Source organism: Triturus cristatus, chromosome 4_1 (assembly GCF_964204655.1).
Source record: "Triturus cristatus chromosome 4_1, aTriCri1.1, whole genome shotgun sequence".
In the NCBI taxonomy this organism is placed as follows: Eukaryota; Metazoa; Chordata; class Amphibia; order Caudata; family Salamandridae; genus Triturus; species Triturus cristatus.
In genome coordinates, this window is record NC_140585.1 from 199610331 (window position 1) to 199627956 (window position 17626).

General features: G+C 45.5%; 1 protein-coding gene across 8 annotated transcripts in view; it reads left to right on the forward strand.

Moving 5' to 3' along the window:
* Window positions 1-17626, forward strand: part of PNLDC1 (PARN like ribonuclease domain containing exonuclease 1) — a 374781-nt gene that overhangs the window by 211641 nt on the left and 145514 nt on the right. For all 8 annotated transcript variants that reach the window (XR_014980732.1, XM_085650474.1, XM_085650477.1 and 5 more), the window contains one exon: window positions 10921-10976. Coding sequence is in view for 7 of the 8 variants with exons in the window: in XM_085650474.1 (XP_085506600.1) it covers window positions 10921-10976 (56 nt within the window). In the remaining variant the exon portion in view is untranslated. The remainder of the gene's footprint in view (window positions 1-10920; window positions 10977-17626) is intronic.

A 17626-nucleotide genomic window follows, 5' to 3' on the forward strand; every position in this document is an offset into this window, starting at 1 on the left:
AAGGATATCTGAGATTGTATCAGCGGTATTAGTCAATCTGTTGCCCCAATCTAGCAATACTATAGAGATACTATTGTGGTCGCTGACCACCTGTTCTGATATCCAAAGGTCCATATATAGACTGTTAGATCTGGGGGTCTCTAGTTGGCAGGGTAGGTACCACTGTCCAAGTAGGGACCCTTGCTTCTAGTCAGGGAAAGGGGGATACACTGTTAAGATAACCCCTGCTCACCCTCTAGGTAGCTTGGCCTGAGCAGTCTAGGCTATCAAAGGCAATGTGTAAAGTATTTGTACCAACACTCACAGTAACACAGTGAAAACACCACAGATTTACTCCACACCAGTTTTAGAAAAATAATGTATCTTTACTAAAAACTTCACAAGACCAAATACTTCAGAAAAAACAACATACAATTAAAAAGATTACTTTAAAGATAGTTCAAGAGTTTGCAGAAAGTACTCCAGGATGTAAAAGTCGGTGTCCTGCACAATGCGACTCTCAATGCACAAAATGCGACACTCTCGTGCCCAACAGTACCTGTAGTTGCGATAAGGTTCCCAAAAGCTATAACAAGGAAGCTTGCAAAGGCGATGCGATACTCCTGAGATCCTGGGGAGGCTTTGCAGCAGCCCTGCTTCACGCAGCAGAGGTGGATGCGCCGGCTCCGATCTGTAAGGGGAGGATGCGATGACTTTGGCCTTCATTGCGTAGGTTTCTTAGGGGGAAGCTTCACGCACAGGTTCGATGCGACACGCTTCGATGTGGCACGATGCGCGGCGCAGCGTTGACTTCCGGCGCCGCAACTCTCGATGCGCCACGGAACGGGACTCTGCGTCGACGCACACGATGACTGGAGACTTCCACGCACCGGCAGTGGTGCGGCTCGCAAACTGGTTCTGCGACGACCTTCGCAATGTCAGGAATCTTCACGCTTCGGGACGATGATCGACGCACTCGGCGATGCGGAGACCCTGCGTGTTGCGATGGTGCCGCGATGAAATTTTCCACGCACTCTCGTCCTTGCGACACGCAATCGGATGATGCGTTGGGTACCAGTCACTCTTGTTCACGCTTCTGTTTCCCAGCTCCCAAAACACAGCAAAACGACCTCCTGAGGTCCCAAGACTGGGCAAACACTCCAAGGCAGGTCAGAACTCTCTCAGCAGAGTTCCAGGGGAGCTGGTGGTGAAGTCCTTTTGTTCCTGGGACTTCTTAACAGGGAGCCAGCTCTTCTCAGGCCCTTGGAGATCAGAATCAAAAGAAGGGGACACAGCAAAGTCCTTCCCCTCTCCTTGGCAGCAAAGCAAAACAGCAAGCAGGCAGTCTTCTCCTCTTCAGTTCTTTTCAGCTTTCTCCTTGGCAGAGGTTTCTTCTTAGTTCCAAAGTGATCTAAAGTTTAGGTGTCTGGGGCCCTCTTCTTATACCCCTCCAAGTCTTTGTCTCTCTGTGTTTCAGTGGGGGGGATTCCCCTGCTCAAACCGGTTCCTGGGTGTGCTATGCCCTGGAGCACCTGGTTCCTTTCAGAGTGAGGGGCAGGGTCGTTAGACGCTCAGCAGGAGGTGGAGCCTTCTTTGTGCCAACAGAGGCAGAGTCCTCAGCCTGGCCAGCAGGGGGTGGAGCCAGCATTGTGTTTGGCAGGGACAGCCCTATTCAAACCCTGGGACTACTCCTTCCACCCATCTAAAGCAGATCTCCCTATTCACCCTGCTGCTGACTCATCCAGGCTCCTTGAGCCACCTAGCCCATCACATGACACCCTTCAGCCAACCAGCACACAGGCACACAGGAAGGTTAAACAGGAGAATAGCTACTTTCTAAAAAGTGCTATTCTCACACAGTGAATTTAAAAACCATCTTGCTAAAAAGATGTATAATTAAATTCTGAACACAAAGATACCAAACTTGGATTTTCTATCTTGCCCTTATGGGAAGATAGGCATGTAACAGCCTTCCCCATTCTATCCTATGGGCAAGATAGCCTCTCAGCAGTGAAAAACGAAAATGGCTGTAATTCACTACCAGGGCATGTTACACACCTCAGTACATGCCCTACCTTTCAGATACACTGCACCCAGCCCAGAGGGGTACCTAGGGCCACCATAGGGATGCCTGACATGTACAGAAAGGGAAGGAAAAGGCCTGGTCAGTGGGTGCACTGGACTGCACATAGGCACTGCAAGCAGGCCTAAGACATCATTTTAGCACTACTCCTGTGGGTGGCACAATCAGTGCTGCAGCCCACTAGTAGCATTTGAATCACCAGCCCTGGCACACGCAGTGCACTTTACTAGGGGCTAACAGGTGAAACAAATATACCAATCATGGATAACCAATCAATATAACAATTTATACAGAGAGCATATGCACTTTAGCACTGATCAGCAGTGGTAAAGTGCCCAGGGTCCTATTGCCAACAACCACGGGTCAGAAAAAATAAAGGAGGAAGAAGCAAAAAGTTTGGGGATAACCCTGCAAAAAGGGCCGTTTCCAACATAGACTATTCTTCGAAATTAGGATATGGTCTATATTACTATTCCCGTTCCTCCCAGTAAATGTTGGACATTTGATATGGCCCTTTCTCCTGGAGCAGTCTAACAACTCAAGGTCAAATTTTGCCATTAATGTATTAAGATAAAAAAACAACAATTGATGGACAGAATGCAGAACAATGTCATACATTCACCCCAGTACAGAGATCTGGGCCTAAATCCATCGTTTTTTTGCTCACCATGCCGTTCCAGTTTGAACCCAGCCATATGCAAATCAGTCTTGACCCTGTGCCTCATGGGAACAGTCCAGCCCGAATTGCCAAGCCAGGTCCTCCCTGGACTGGAAACAAGCATCCTAGGACCGGTTTCTTGCATTTCAGCCGTCTTCAGCCAGGCTTGCTTGATTTCCAGTGGCATGGAGAGCAAGGGACCCACGTCTGGGCATACCCTTTCCACTCGGGGTGACAAATGCAAAAACAACAATTGATGGACAGAATGCAGAACAATGTCATACATTCACCCCAGTACAGAGATCTGGGCCTAAATCCATTGTTTTTTTGCTCACCATGCCGTTCCAGTTTGAACCCAGCCATATGCAAATCAGTCTTGACCCTGTGCCTCATGAGAACAGTCCAGCCCGAATTGCCAAGCCAGGTCCTCCCTAGACTGGAAACAAGCATCCTAGGACCGGTTTCTGGCATTTCAGCCGTCTTCAGCCAGGCTTGCTTGATTTCCAGTGGCATGGAGAGCAAGGGACCCACGTCTGGGCATACCCTTTCCACTCGGGGTGACAAATGCAAAAACAACAATTGATGGACAGAATGCAGAACAATGTCATACATTCACCCCAGTACAGAGATCTGGGCCTAAATCCATCGTTTTTTTGCTCACCATGCCGTTCCAGTTTGAACCCAGCCATATGCAAATCAGTCTTGACCCTGTGCCTCATGGGAACAGTCCAGCCCGAATTGCCAAGCCAGGTCCTCCCTGGACTGGAAACAAGCATCCTAGGACCGGTTTCTGGCATTTCAGCCGTCTTCAGCCAGGCTTGCTTGATTTCCAGTGGCATGGAGAGCAAGGGACCCACGTCTGGGCATACCCTTTCTACTCTGGGTGACAAATGCAAAAACAACAATTGATGGACAGAATGCAGAACAATGTCATACATTCACCCCAGTACAGAGATCTGGGCCTAAATCCATCGTTTTTTTGCTTGATTCCGGTCCAGGGAAGACATGGTTTGGCAGTTCGGGCTGGACTGTTCCCATGAGGCACAGGGTCAAGACTGATTTGCATATGGCCATGTCTGAACTGGGGTGGCGCAGTGGGCAAAAAAACGATGGATTTAACCCAGATCTCTTGACTGAGGGAGAATGTCTGCATTGTCAGCATTCCGTCCATTTGTTTGTTGTAACGCTTTTCGCCCTAAGTGGGATGGGTATGCCCAGACGTGGGTCCCGTGCTCACTACGCCACTGGAGTCAAGCTATCCTGGCTGATGACGGCTGATAGCCAGAAACCGGTCCTAGGATGCTTGATTCCGGTCCAGGGAAGACATGGCTTGGCAGTTCGGGCTGGACTGTTCCCATGAGGCACAGGGTCAAGACTGATTTGCATATGGCCATGTCTGAACTGGGGTTGCGCAGTGGGCAAAAGAACGATGGATTTAACCCAGATCTCTTGACTGGGGGAGAATGTCTGCATTGTCAGCATTCCGTCCATCATTTGTTTGTTGTAACGATTAATGTATTAAGAGTCATACCATATTCACAATGTGGAAAATGTAGCATATCGTCCTTAGTCCCCACTGCAATAGTATAGGCCTTCATAAAACCACGAGTTAGTATATAGAGCAGGGCACACTCGAATATTAAAATCGCCCGCCCACAAAATAACTGCAAGTTTACTGGAAATTTTCAGTACCCTATCTATCTTTTTTTCCAGTGGATCTAACGGAGCTCCCCTATTTTTATGGAAGTTGTTGTTATAATGATTAATTAACACCAAATCCTTGTCCTTTGGGAACGATTGTCGCAAAACTTGACTATGATTGCCAATCGACGAATAAGTTATGATTTTGCCCCCAATCAGTTTAGTGGATATAAGCATCAATAATCCACCCTTTGCTCTACCTATTGGAGAGGGTGTAGCATTTAAACAATAGGATGTATATCCTTCGACTGTGACATAGTCTGTGCTCCATGTTTCTTGTAAACACATTATATCACTACCAAAAGTGATAAAATCCTGCCAAAAAGGCATACCTAATTTTTTCCCAAGACCTGCGATATTCCAGGTTGTCAGTGTATACCCTTCCTGCATTTTTTCTCCATTGAAATTATTAGGATTTATGGGCACATCCACACCCACTGAAGACTCTGGAGATATAATAGTAGTTAGGTTGCCAGTCTCATTGATTATATTTTTCTTACCCATCATAATGGGGTCCATATATAAAGATTGGGTATTACTTATTTCGCTTCTCCTTCTTGGTAAGCTGAGCCTTACCATCCTCCCCAAGTCGGTGGTCCCCACTGTATTTTTATGTCAATCATTGTCCTCCCTTTGGGTCAAACACTGGAATCTATTATACAGTGGTAAAGGGGGTCGCACTGGGCGGGTTACCGATAATGTGGGCAACCAGTTGTTACTAGGATGGTAGGTCATATGGTCAGTGACTGAGTTATTTACCAACAGATGTCTATAAAAATAGGCAAGTGGCAATAAAGTTGTATTGAAATCCCAACAAGAAGGTGGAGGAGCACTATGTAAAGTTTTGTGTGCCCAATCTGGTGACCTGAAATTAACTATGATACGGTCCCCGTCAAATTTTTTCATTGTGGGACTTATCCATCTCACTCTTTGTGTAAGTATGATCTGTTCTGCACCTAATATTGGAAAACCACAATTTTTTGTTAGCCAATGGAGGATTTTATTTTTGAGGGTTTCATTAGTTTCTATTTGCCCTTCCCGTAATTTGGGGACATTGCAAAGAACTGTAACATATGCTCCACATTCTGGTGGTGAATTTATTACTGGTGGTATGGCGTTACCTTTAAAATCTTCTGGAACACGTAGGCCCTTTCTCTGTTCTATTGTTTGATCCCCTCGTTTCCTGTTGCCTCCCAATAAAGTTACGCCATTTTCCCTCGGTGGTTTATCCCTTTGTTCTCGTCTTCCACCATCAGTGTGGCTACTAATGTTGTTACTAATAATGTTGGGTAAGTTATTAGGAGCTGTTCGCTCTACAGCTATACCCCCTGACTTGTCCTTAGCACCCGTAGTCGTATATGGGGTAGATTCAGGCACAACCTCATTTGGAATGAATACAGGTGTGGAAACAAGTGTTGTAGCATGAGTAGTCTTAATTGAATAGGGGATTTTTGTTATATGTTGTTCAATGAGACCTACCCTAGCTTCAATACCATTAATTTTCTCACAAATTGGCCCTAAGAGTGTTGATAGCAGCGTCTCCATTCTTTCCCAAAAACTCTCTTCACCAACCTCAATCTTCTCTTCATTAAGCTGGACATCTGCCACACTTAACTGACCCTCACATTTTTCACATTTTTCCCCCTTTCGGCCCAACGGGTTCATTACCGTTTTACGATGCGTTCGGCTGCCTTTACCCCTATGTTTATGTACAGGCTGCTCTTTAATGATATGATTTTGTTTACTCTTGGCTTTTTGCCCTCTAGTTCTTAAAGACAAACTTTCAATGATATTTACCCTATCCGAACATACAATATTAGTCAACGATTGAGTGTCATTACCCTCGAAGTCCGTTGGATCATTAATTAAGAGAGGGAATTCTGTACTTATATCCAGCGCCTGCAATGTAGGTGTAATTGAAAGTCTGCTTGCCAAGGGGGAAAAGTCAGAAGGCAGATTGTGGTGAATAATAGGTATCTCAGAATTTTTATCTGCCCCTGGAAGTCCGGCGTATGAGGCCATTAATATTGAGTCAAAGGAATTAGCCATGACTGTAGATATGTTAACGGATTGTAAAGGTGGTGCCATGCCAATGGGAAGCGAAAGACGTCTCTCTGTATTCTCTTTCGCTGTGGCAACTACCCCAATAGTCTTCTGTAACATCTTGTCTATGGCGGTTAGACTCGGAAGAGGGTTAATTGTAGATTTTTTATGCCTGGTGTTAGGACGGGATTGTTCAGGGAGATTTTTTCCCATTTTCGGAAGCTACACCAGCAATAAATTTGCAACAACAACAACTAATATATAGAGGGTGACCCTAGGAACACAACCAGTCAAATCAAATACTAATCCCAAAACAAACAGAAAATATCCGTACCCACAGTCACTTAGGCGCCCCTTTCAAGGGTAAGCTGTTTGCCATCGGATCTTATCTCCACACTGTTCACACGCATACCATCCAACCAAGGGGGGTGGCCCAGCCCAGCCTCAGATGGCCACAGATGGCCCGCCCTTTGCCCGGGCTTCGCTCGCGCGCGTCCCGCTCTGCGGGAGGCCCTCGGATGGTTTATGCGCCGCCTGGCGCGCTGAGCGTGCGCACGTCGTCACGCGTGCCCCCTGGGAGTTGTAGTTCCCTTACTGCGATGCTGCGGCAAGATCCGCGGTAAGACCCGCTCTTGTTCCGTCGCTGTGGGTTCCACTACAGGCAGCGTTCTCCCGGCAAGGTAAGGCAAAGCTAGTTCCTCCAACTAACGGGCGTCCCCATTTGTTTCATTAAACCCTACTGTGCTGCCTTTATAGTTCCAGGGGCCTACCTTCGCACAAGTAAATTCAAATTTAGAGCAGATTAACATATGGTCGCCAAATCTGCAGAAACAATTAGATAATCTATGATAGATCTCCCAGTTGGCGCCTTATGGGTATAATTTACTGGTCTATCGTTTTCTAACCTCCCATTAGCAATTATAAGGTCTAAGCTTCTCAGACCTTCAAGTAATGCAGCTCCTCTTTTATCTGCCCTACTTTTATTTGGAAACTGGGCAGGGGGGGATGTTTAAGGCTTCATTTTTTGGGGCGTTAGAAAATACCCTTATACTATGAGAAGAGACTTTAGAATTCAAATCTCCAACTAACATTAGAAACCTGCAATCTTCACTTTCCAAGATAGTGGTGATAAAAACAAATAGGTCCTTGAGTAGATGAGAGTAAGATGCATCGGGAGGTAAATATGCATTTACGATCAGCAGGGAATTTGAGTGCTCTTGGGCATCCTTAAGATCTAGCTTTATCGCCTGAATTAAGTTAGAGGCGTGAAAGGATTCTTTATATGACCATCTAAGACTTGTACTTAGCAGAATAGCAATACCTCCTTTAGCATGCCCTCTATTCACAGGAAGCGCAGGCCAGCTCAGCACTAAATAATCTTCAGTGGACCAGTTCTTTGTGATCCAAGTCTCATGTAGACTTAATATATCAGCACTCTGCTCTTTCAAATATAAGAGTTTATTTTTGTTGGTGCTTAAGCCTGCTGCGTTCCAAGATATCGCATTAATATGCTTGCTAGGAAGAATTCTCATATTATAAGCCTAAGGATCTATTTGTTTAAAGAGTGCCTGCTACCCAACTCCATTTCTTTTCTTCCTCATCTGCAGGAAGTACATACTGGTTCTTTTGCTCTGTGAGGAGCGAAACCCTCCTTCCTTCTTTACAGAGGGAAAACTGCAATATACTTTCTCTCTCCAGGAAGGGCATGCCCCTTGTGGTGATTTCTGGATAAGTGTTAGACTGCTGATTATGGGACACTTTTTGTTGAGGCTAGCTCCTCTTCAGGTATAAGAACATCAATACCGCTGTTTTACATTATCAAATGGGAGATAGCTTTGGATGACAAACGTTACTCTTGCTCCGCCAGGATTATTATGTTTTTTAACCTCAACCAGAGCGAGGTTGTTACTTCGGATCATTTGGAGCCCAGGGATTTCAGCAAAGCAACCCAGCAGGAAGGACCTATTCATATATGGTTCATGATCAAAAATAAACAAGCAATCCAAGGTGTAAGGGGCAAAAGGTGAGTGATTGACTTGGCAAGTTACCTCAGGAATACTTTGAATAGGATTATAAATAAAATTACTACCTAAGGAGGAAGCAAATAGTGAAGCATTAGGGTTCAAATTACTCTGGACAGAAGAAGGAAGACTTAGATCTAATACAATTGCAACTTGGGAGGATTGAATTGGAGCACTTGGATTAAAAAAAGGCGAACGAGGTCCCAATAGATTAATTTCCGCTTGACCATCTTTCTTCTTCATAGTGTTTGAATCGGGGGTCGATGATAGATTGCGAATTAGATTAGGGTCGAAGCGTAGCCGTTTTGCCCTTTTTTTTTATTTATCCTTCGACGTTTTGCCCTTTTTTTCCTTTCTTCTTACAAAAGCTGTTACTTTTGTTCTTGATATCCTTTTCTTTAGTGGGAGAGCAACCAACTTTTAGTTCCTCCACTATGAGATGCTCAGGAATTTTTGCACCTGTTTTTTGGAAAATGGGGAATTTTTTTTGAATTATACTTCAATTTTCCTTCTTAGCTTGCTGGCAGGACGCAGATACAGCCACTGGAGCTAAATTCTCAAGTTCGAAAAGCTGTTGTAGAGAAGAAGGGTGTAATTTGTCAAGTATATCTACATTTTCTTTACCTTTCAATTTATTTTTGTTTTTCCTTCTAGAAAAGGGCAAACCGGTCTGAACGCCAACGTCCCGTCCTTTAGCGTGGGAAAGAGAGCCTGTTTGAGTAGATTTGAGCTGATTGGGGTTATCCTCCAAAGATAGAGGGGAAGAGGTCCCCTTCCTAGGATTAGGCTTACAGGAAAGAAATTGGCCGGCTTTACCAGGCAAGAGTCTTTGCTCAGAGACTATGAACTTAGTCAGGGCCAAAAGAGAATCCAGAATATAATCGGAGTTACTTACTGATTTCTCCATTAAGGCTAAGATAGAAGACAGCACTCTTTCCAGGCCAAGTAATGATTCAGACATCAGCATTTTTAAGGGGTGAAAATTCGGGGATAAATCGGGAGTGGCCGATCCCCGTGAATTTAATATACTTGTTCCGCTGGGTGTACTACTAAACCGCTGCATTTTAACGGGGCGATCCTGAGGGGGATCCCGTAAATTGAAGGAGAGAAGTGTCAGGAATATGAATCCTGGACGACTCCAGATTAGGTGCATGAGACAACTTTGAAGACTGATTTATATTAGTGTTGAGGTCAGGGAGCGTAAAATCTTTCATCATAGGGTCTCCAACTTTTTGGACTAGATGAGGTACCCCTTCAAGTTGGGAAACTCCGTTAGAAAGGGAGTGGATGGTTATATTTGCCAGCAAAGAGTCAGCCACCCTAGATTCAGAGTGTTGGACATCCCTAGATCAAGTTCCTTCAATTTTGGGAGATCGTTTAATAGGTTCTACGGTAGATGATTTTTCAGGGTCTCTCCATGAGCTTCTCGAGTAGACTCCAGCATCCCTGCTGTGTATAAGCTGGTCTCTTTTTTTTAGGAAAAAAGGAAGAGATGGTGTTGAAATTTTTCAAGATGTTCATTTGTAATGAGTTGTTCCTTAAAGAATTAGCTTTAGTTTTTTCCACTCTCTTGTATATAACAATCTTCCAGAGCGTAATTTCTTTGCGGTCATATCTTAGTCTTTTAGTCTTTTTGATTCTCCTACGGGCAGGCGCTAGCGTAAACCTTAAGGGGGCTGGGGCAAACGAGTGGAGAGAGTACGAAAAGGCGGTCGGGGAAAGGTGGGGGTATTGTATAGAGTGTTGAGTGATGACCCCACTAGCTCGCCCACTAGTCATCTAGAATGCAATAGCAGGGCTATGTGAAGTTTTAGGATTGCAATCTAGTCATCTATTATGCATTGACAGCACTTTCTGAAGTTTAAGATGGCCATCTAGTAGGTATTGGCAGAGTTTTGTGAAGTGTTAGGGTGGCCATTGTCTTCTAATATGCATTAGCAGGGCTTTGTGAAGTTTTAGGATGGTCATCTATACTGCAGTGGCGCGGCTTTGTGGAGTTTTCAGGTGGCCGTCTAGTCACCCAAAAAAAGCATTGGCATAGCTGGGATAAGAGGCTGATACTGGATCAAGATCTGACCCACAGTTTGGTTTCTTTTGCGAGGAGCTTAAGGGAGTCCACTAGATTGGTGCAAATGTAGAGATGTTTTGGGCTTTGAATGATTGAATGGAAGTAATATTGTCAGACTCGGGGCAGGACTGTGTGGGGGAGATTCTAGATGTATAACACTCTTTGTCTCCAGAACACACTAGGATTAGCTGTGAATTGCAGAGATGTGTGGTTGCTCTACCAGCTTTGCGCCTCACAACTGAGCTGCAGTGACACATCTTTTACTGGGACCAGAGTGCACTAACTCTCCAGTCTTCTTTTCCTTCACTTGAGGTGCATTGACAGAGCTGCTATGCAATGCTTTAACTCTGGGTTCTTTTGTTTGCAGGAACTGCAGTTTCCAAGAGCTGGACCCCTCATGGAAGTGTTCGACTTATTAAACAGGTGTGAGGAGCAGGGGTATTGTGGCTTGTTGTGTGTCTTTATTAGGTTTTATGTTGTTGATGCATAAAGTACCACATATTCTAAAGATGTAACAACGTTCATCCTAGATCCCCATAGCAATTATTGCCTTAGCTTCACAAGCCCCTTATTTTAGTTAATTTAAATTATTTTTAAAGCATCAGCTACTCTCTAACCAGCATTGGCATAGCCAATAGGTCTCCCCTTTGGGACCTTATACTAGTGTTTAGCCAGAGCTATTGTCTTGTTTTTAAGCTATGTGACCCAACAGGTGCCTAAGAAGAAAAGAGCGCTTTTGATGTACCCAATGATTGGAGATCCTGTAAGTGCGGATTAAAACAATACCAAGACCTTAATGTTTTAGTAAAATGTGTGGTGTTTTAATTATATCAACTTTAGAAAGCTGAGGGACTGAGATGGTGCTAATAGCGATGTACACAACGTTTGGCTGAAGCAATGTACTGTGTTTTCATTGTGTAGTTCACATTATTTTTAATAACTACCCTTTCACATTTCCAGCACCTGTGTGCGTTGTGCCTGTTTTAACATCTTGCTTTTACCATAAACTTCTGTTTGTGAGGGTGCTGCAAAGCACACTAGTGGGCATTTTGCAAAAGCATGTTGTTGCTGAAAACGGCAACTTTATAACATATTACTACTGGCAGGCAGGCACGGGAGAGACAGACGGAAGGAGAGATATGCGCACAGAGAGGGAGGTAGGGTTTGGAGAGAGACATGTATCAATCAATCAAAAATAGTTTATTTAGACAATTAACGAAAAACCAGCCAATCGATCATAGAGGCTCAATCAATTCATGTAACGAGAATATTTTAAAGCACATTTTGATAATAGGCTTATGGTGTAAACAATATATCATAGCAAATAGAGCAGATAGTTTTCTCTCTTGGCGATAAAATTGCGGCTCAACTTGGAGTAAACATGTCACAATAATCATTGCACTTTTCAAATTGCAGCAATGTAATTTAAGTACATCATTCATAAACAAAGAATACAATCTTTAAAAATGTAACCATATGAGTGAGCCATTAATTATATTTTCTCTTCATGTTTTTGTGTTAGTAGTGCGTTAATAAAAACCTGTGATCTGAGTAAAACAAATTATCTATCACAGACTTCTTAGCTGCGTGTAGTTATACAAGAGCAAAAAGAGTGTTAGTACTTCCTGTCCGAGGCTGCGAGAGTAGCAGCCTGTGAGCTCTGGGTCACAGTCAATAGCAGGAAAAGCGCTGTGGCCACACCTTTCTAGTAAGGCTGCACTGCAGGGATCAGACTGCTGTCGAAGGGAAAAAGGAAGGATAACATTTACATTTTTATCCCAAGAAAGTACAAAGAGAATCAAAACCATAAGATAGACTGTCAAAGCATAAATAATTAAGATGCTGTGTGCTTTAAAGTGGATGCCAAAGAGGATACCTGCTTTCGCATGACCCCAGCAGCCTCACATTTAATGATTCTCTAACTATTACAAACTTCGTATGCTCCTGTGTTTTTCCAGACTTCACAGACCTTTCCTGTCCACGCTGCATGTTCCAGTGATTAGCATGGCACTGTTTAAACTGCCTGTTGATACACGGGTTTTCCCAGAAAAATCATGGTCCTAGACTAGAAATGTCTCTATTTATTACACCACATTCACTAACACATTGGTATATCTCCTACCCGGAGATATAAACACAAATACACAATAAACAAATACACAATAATACTTCAATTGCAAATATAAGGTAAGTAGCACAAAATACAGTGGTCTCCAAGGGGAAGACCAAACCATATACTAAAAAGTCAAATGTGAACTGCAACCAATAGCAGCTAGCGGGAAAGTCATAGTTGCGGTTTTTGAGAAGGGCCCTTCCCAGTGGACCCTGAAGAAACCCTGTGGAAGACACAAGGTTAGAGAGTCACCCCACCTGTGGATACCCCATGAACCAGGATACCTACACTAGGTGCGAAATGATGTAGGAAACTGCCGTAGACCACAATGGAGGACTTCAGGAAAGATGCAGCTGGATAAGACTGCAAGAGTCCGGTGGAATCCAAGGTTGGATTCTTGAAGTGAAGAACGTGCAAGCAGAGGGGACAGAGTCTTTGCCACTCTGAGGTGACAAGGAGGCACAGAAGAGCAATGCCCACTGATGACGGATGGCTCAGAAGACTTGACGGCGACATTGTCACTGCATCTGTGGGGACCTGTCAATAATGAGGAAGACCAAGAGCCGTGCACGAGCTGTCCCACGTCAAAAACCAGGGAGTCTGTGTCCAGCGGGAGTTCCAACAAGCCTTGGCAGCTGCAACAGCCATGGAAAGCGAAGAAGGAGCAACGTTGGGACCAGCAAGGTCCAATGGACTCACCACAAGCAGAAGAGTCAGAGCAGGCCCTAAGCAAGTAGGGGTCCCACTGGTGCAGAAGAAAACCCTCAAGAGGACCCACGGGCAGAAGGCACAGGAGTCGCAAGAGGACCTCGAGCAGCTCGCCAAAGATGAAGGCCCAAGGTGCAGACGATGCTGTGAGGATGCTGATCTGGCAGCAAGAGATGCTGGAGCTTCTTGTAGCCTGATGATCTCTGGAGTGCAGAGCCTAAAAGTCTTGGCAACGGCAAGTCGACTCAGTGCACAGGTTTGGTCCCAGCAGTTTCGATGATGGATACTGGCCTCAAAGTTGCAGAGAGGACCAGTCAGGCCTCAAGGGAGTTGCAGCACCACCATCTGTATTGCTGAGCCTTTGAGTCCGTGGGACGACACGAGCAGCAGACTGGTCAGCTTTGTTGGGGTGCCTGTAGATGCAGGGGAGGGACTCCTTCATTCCAAGGGAGATGTCTTAGGGTGTCCTTGATGCCCACAAGTCTGTTGAAGATCCTGGAAGAAACACAGACGACGAAGAGACTTGCAGAACTGTGAGTCCAGGAGCAGCAGGAGTCTTCCGTCATGCAGTCTTGGTTCCAGGTGAAGTCCAAGTGTCCAGACGGTCAAAGAGTGATGTGGTTTCAGACATGAGTCTTGTCCCACGATAAATCTGAGGACCCACCCACAGGTAAGCCCTTAAATACCCTACAAAAGGGGTTAGGAGGACTCTGGGGCCCCTCCCAGAGGAGGGGCTGGGTAGAGGAGAGGATACTCTCATGTCCTTTTTCCAGTTAAGCGCCAGAGCCGGAGCCAAGGACTCCTTGAACTGGCTCAAACCGGAGTATGCAAGGAAGGCACCAAACGTGCCTTTTAAATCAGTCTGGTGGTGCTGGCAAGCACCCCTCTTGCCCATTACACCAAGTCCTTTCTGGTAAGTGGCCACACCTTCCTGTGACAGAAAACCTATTGTTCTGCCTTCCACTGCTCGAGTTCAGCTCAGCAGCAGGATGGCAGAATCGTGTCAGGGGTCGGCAGCAGCACTAGCTTGCTGGCAGACTCTGAAAGGCTGTTGCCAGGAGTTCTGAGAGCTTCCCGGAGGAACCCTCTAGAGCATGGAATCATAACACCAATAACGGTGTTGGGGTATGATTCCAACATGCTTGATACCAAAAATGTCTTGGTTCAACACAGCCACTACATAGTTAGCCATTGCATTGTGACGGATGGCCACTATATGTATCAAAATGGCTGGCTGCACTTACAAAACCTGGAGAATCGACTCCGGCGTTTGTAGCGGTGTCCTGCTCAGGCAGTGGCACCCTCACACTTATAACCCAGCACACTCCCTTCAGGACTGAGAGGCCTGCCCTAGGGGTGACTTATAGGTTTTAAGTGTAGTGACCTCAGATATAAGAAAACCTATATCTGCCGTAAGTGGTGCTAGCACCAACTTACACAGGCTGCAATGGCAGGTCTGTAGTCACAGTTTGAGTAGTCTCTCATGGGTGGCACAGTACATGCTGCAGCCCATGATAGACCCCTGGTGTACCTATGCCCTGGATACCTCAGTATCATATACAAGGGACTTCTTAGGTTACACCAGTAGCCAATTGTGGAGTTACGGTATTACCTACCAAGTCAAATTTAGGGAAGAAGCAAAGTGACTGGGGTCCCGATTAGCACGATCTCAGACTAGTCAAAAACAGACTGACACCAGGTAAAAAGTGAGGTTAACTATGCTAGAAGGATCCTACCTCCTGCTAACAGTAGCTGTGAGGCGGAGCCATTGAACACCGCTGGGTGCAGGAGAGTGCAGTACCATGGGTGGCAGAACCTTCTGGACTGCTCGTCCAGTACCAATGCAGGAACACTGCTGTGCACACGGGCCATTCGACTCCGCTCTGATCACCGGGAGCCGTAGATGGACACACATGGCGGTGTGGGTGCAGCGATTATGCTCAGGGTACCTTGAGTTCACTGACTAGGTGGTTATCTTTATCGCTGTCTCTAGTGCCCCCTCACCGCCATTCATTTTTAATAGCATCAATCAAGTGATAAACTTCATGCTGCCATAGCTGAAATTGTCTACGGCTATTACTATTGGTAAGATATGCAGACACTAAATAAAAATCAATCCTCGCATGTGTTCCATGCACACATGCAGTTAACATGTACCCCCGTGTGGTGGGATGCAGCAGTCTCCTTGGAGACACAGGATTAGCATTGACATCCATACCATAGAGTCCTGACACAGTGCGCCTTCATAGGCTACGGCTAAGCCAAAACTAGCTAGGGTGCCTTCCCTTGTTTGTTTGTGTCCTTTTTCTGCACTACTTTGGAGGTCGAAGCATGTGCTGCTGATGAAGGACTCAATAGGCAAATGTGTCATCCATATGCCAAAGAAAAATGCCATGGTTAACTTTAGCACTGAGCCCTTTTGCGAATACCTCTCCAGGGCTGACCACTTCCTGCCACCTTGCAAAACAGACTCTAATCTCTGCTTGGACAGAATACCAGTGGGCTTGACATTCCAGCCACACCTCTGGCCTTTCTTCAGACGGGATTTCATCTTTTATAACAGTCGTTTGGAAAGCAGCACAAGCTTTGGCATTGACTTTACCTTCTGCAGAAATCTAAGTTTGGTACAGAAATCTTGTTGTCTGCCTTGACAACCGCAGTGCCTTTGTTTCTGGTTAATGTAGCACTCCCGGACCCTATCGTGGGTGCACATGAGAAACCCTTTTTGGGCCCGGCAGTCCATAGGCAGATTGCCAATCTACAAATACCAGCTCCGATTGACCCATACAGTTTCTCCTACCTGTCAGCAGAGAGTTGGGATGCTCGAGCATTGTCATTGAAGCAGAATCCTAGTGACTTATTTATGGTTCCTACGGTCATTGTCCCTAAGCAGAGTGATTCCCTGGGCCACAAAGTTTTTCCCTCTGGCAGTTCGGCCCTCCGTACTGCTAATACCACTTTCTTTTGGTCAATATTTTCATTCCTGATGGGAACTAGCTATACTTGCAGTTACCAGACTGCCTAATTGTCTAAAGAAGCCATTCTTTAAACTAGTGAGTGATGGCCTGGATATGTTGAAACAGATCCTTAACTGAGACCTATAGTTAAGAGGCTGTTCCTCGGTGTCTTTGTGCTTTGAATCGTTCCACTGGATGTTTGGGAGATATCCAGGCTCTGCTTCTAGACATGCACTTTGACTGTGAACAGCTGTTCTGTGAGGTGGCTTACTCCTCTTTGGACCACTTAAAGAAAAGCAGAGCCCTGGGGCTGGCATCCCCTGCATGGCAGTTTCATCAACAGTATTGGAGGTTTTGGGGCAATTTAGGGGCTGTGCAGTCTTGACAAATGTAGCTGTCTCTGCGCATTTGAAGGCTACACTAACTATGTTGGTCCTTTAGGGTGCGAGTGGATCGAGAACCTCTCCAGCAGCAGCAGATCCAGTCCCCCCCATCCTTTGCAGACGCTGCTCCTTCTAAAGTCCTACCCCTTCTCACCATCATCGCCTGTTGGGAGGGAGTATTACTTTCCCACCACTTCGAGAGGAAATTACAACATAATGCTGTGTAATCCTGCTAATGCACCGTGCCATGTCCTTCTTTTCCCGTCTTCTCCAGTATACCTGATAGCTCATGCTTCCATCCTGGAGGGAGACATCCTGGTCTTGTTGGACAAAAAGGACTAAGAAGTGATGCCTCTGGAAGAGAGAGGCACAGGATTTTACTCCCTTTACTTTTTAGATCTATTCTGGATCTCTGCATCCAAAACCTGTTAATCCAGCAAGACAAATTCAGATGTTAATTCTGAACCAGGTCCTTTTAGCCTTGACCTGTGGAGATTAGTCAGTGTCCCAGAACCTCCAGGATGCTTAATTCTGATTCTCCCTTCCCACAGGTGCTACTTATATTCACAGTGTGGTCCCACAAATATTAATTTGCAGCTTGATAGAGAAGGCAGAGTTCAGACCGCTGGTCCAGGACAATCTCCATCGAGTGACTATATTCCGTGACCTGAATTTTACCATAAACTTTCAGAAGTCTCCCTCCAAATAGTAGCTGACATTTATTGGGGACCGTGGGGTGTGCCCTCGACACAATCCTTATTAGGCCTGTCCATTTCCTCAGAAGATTGCAGATATTTTGGTGATGCTGCTGACTTTTCTGACTCCACCTCTGATGCTGGTCCCGCTGGTCTTCAAACGGCTTGGCCCATGGCCTTGTGCATCCTGTTAGTGTCCTATTCTAAGTGACTGATA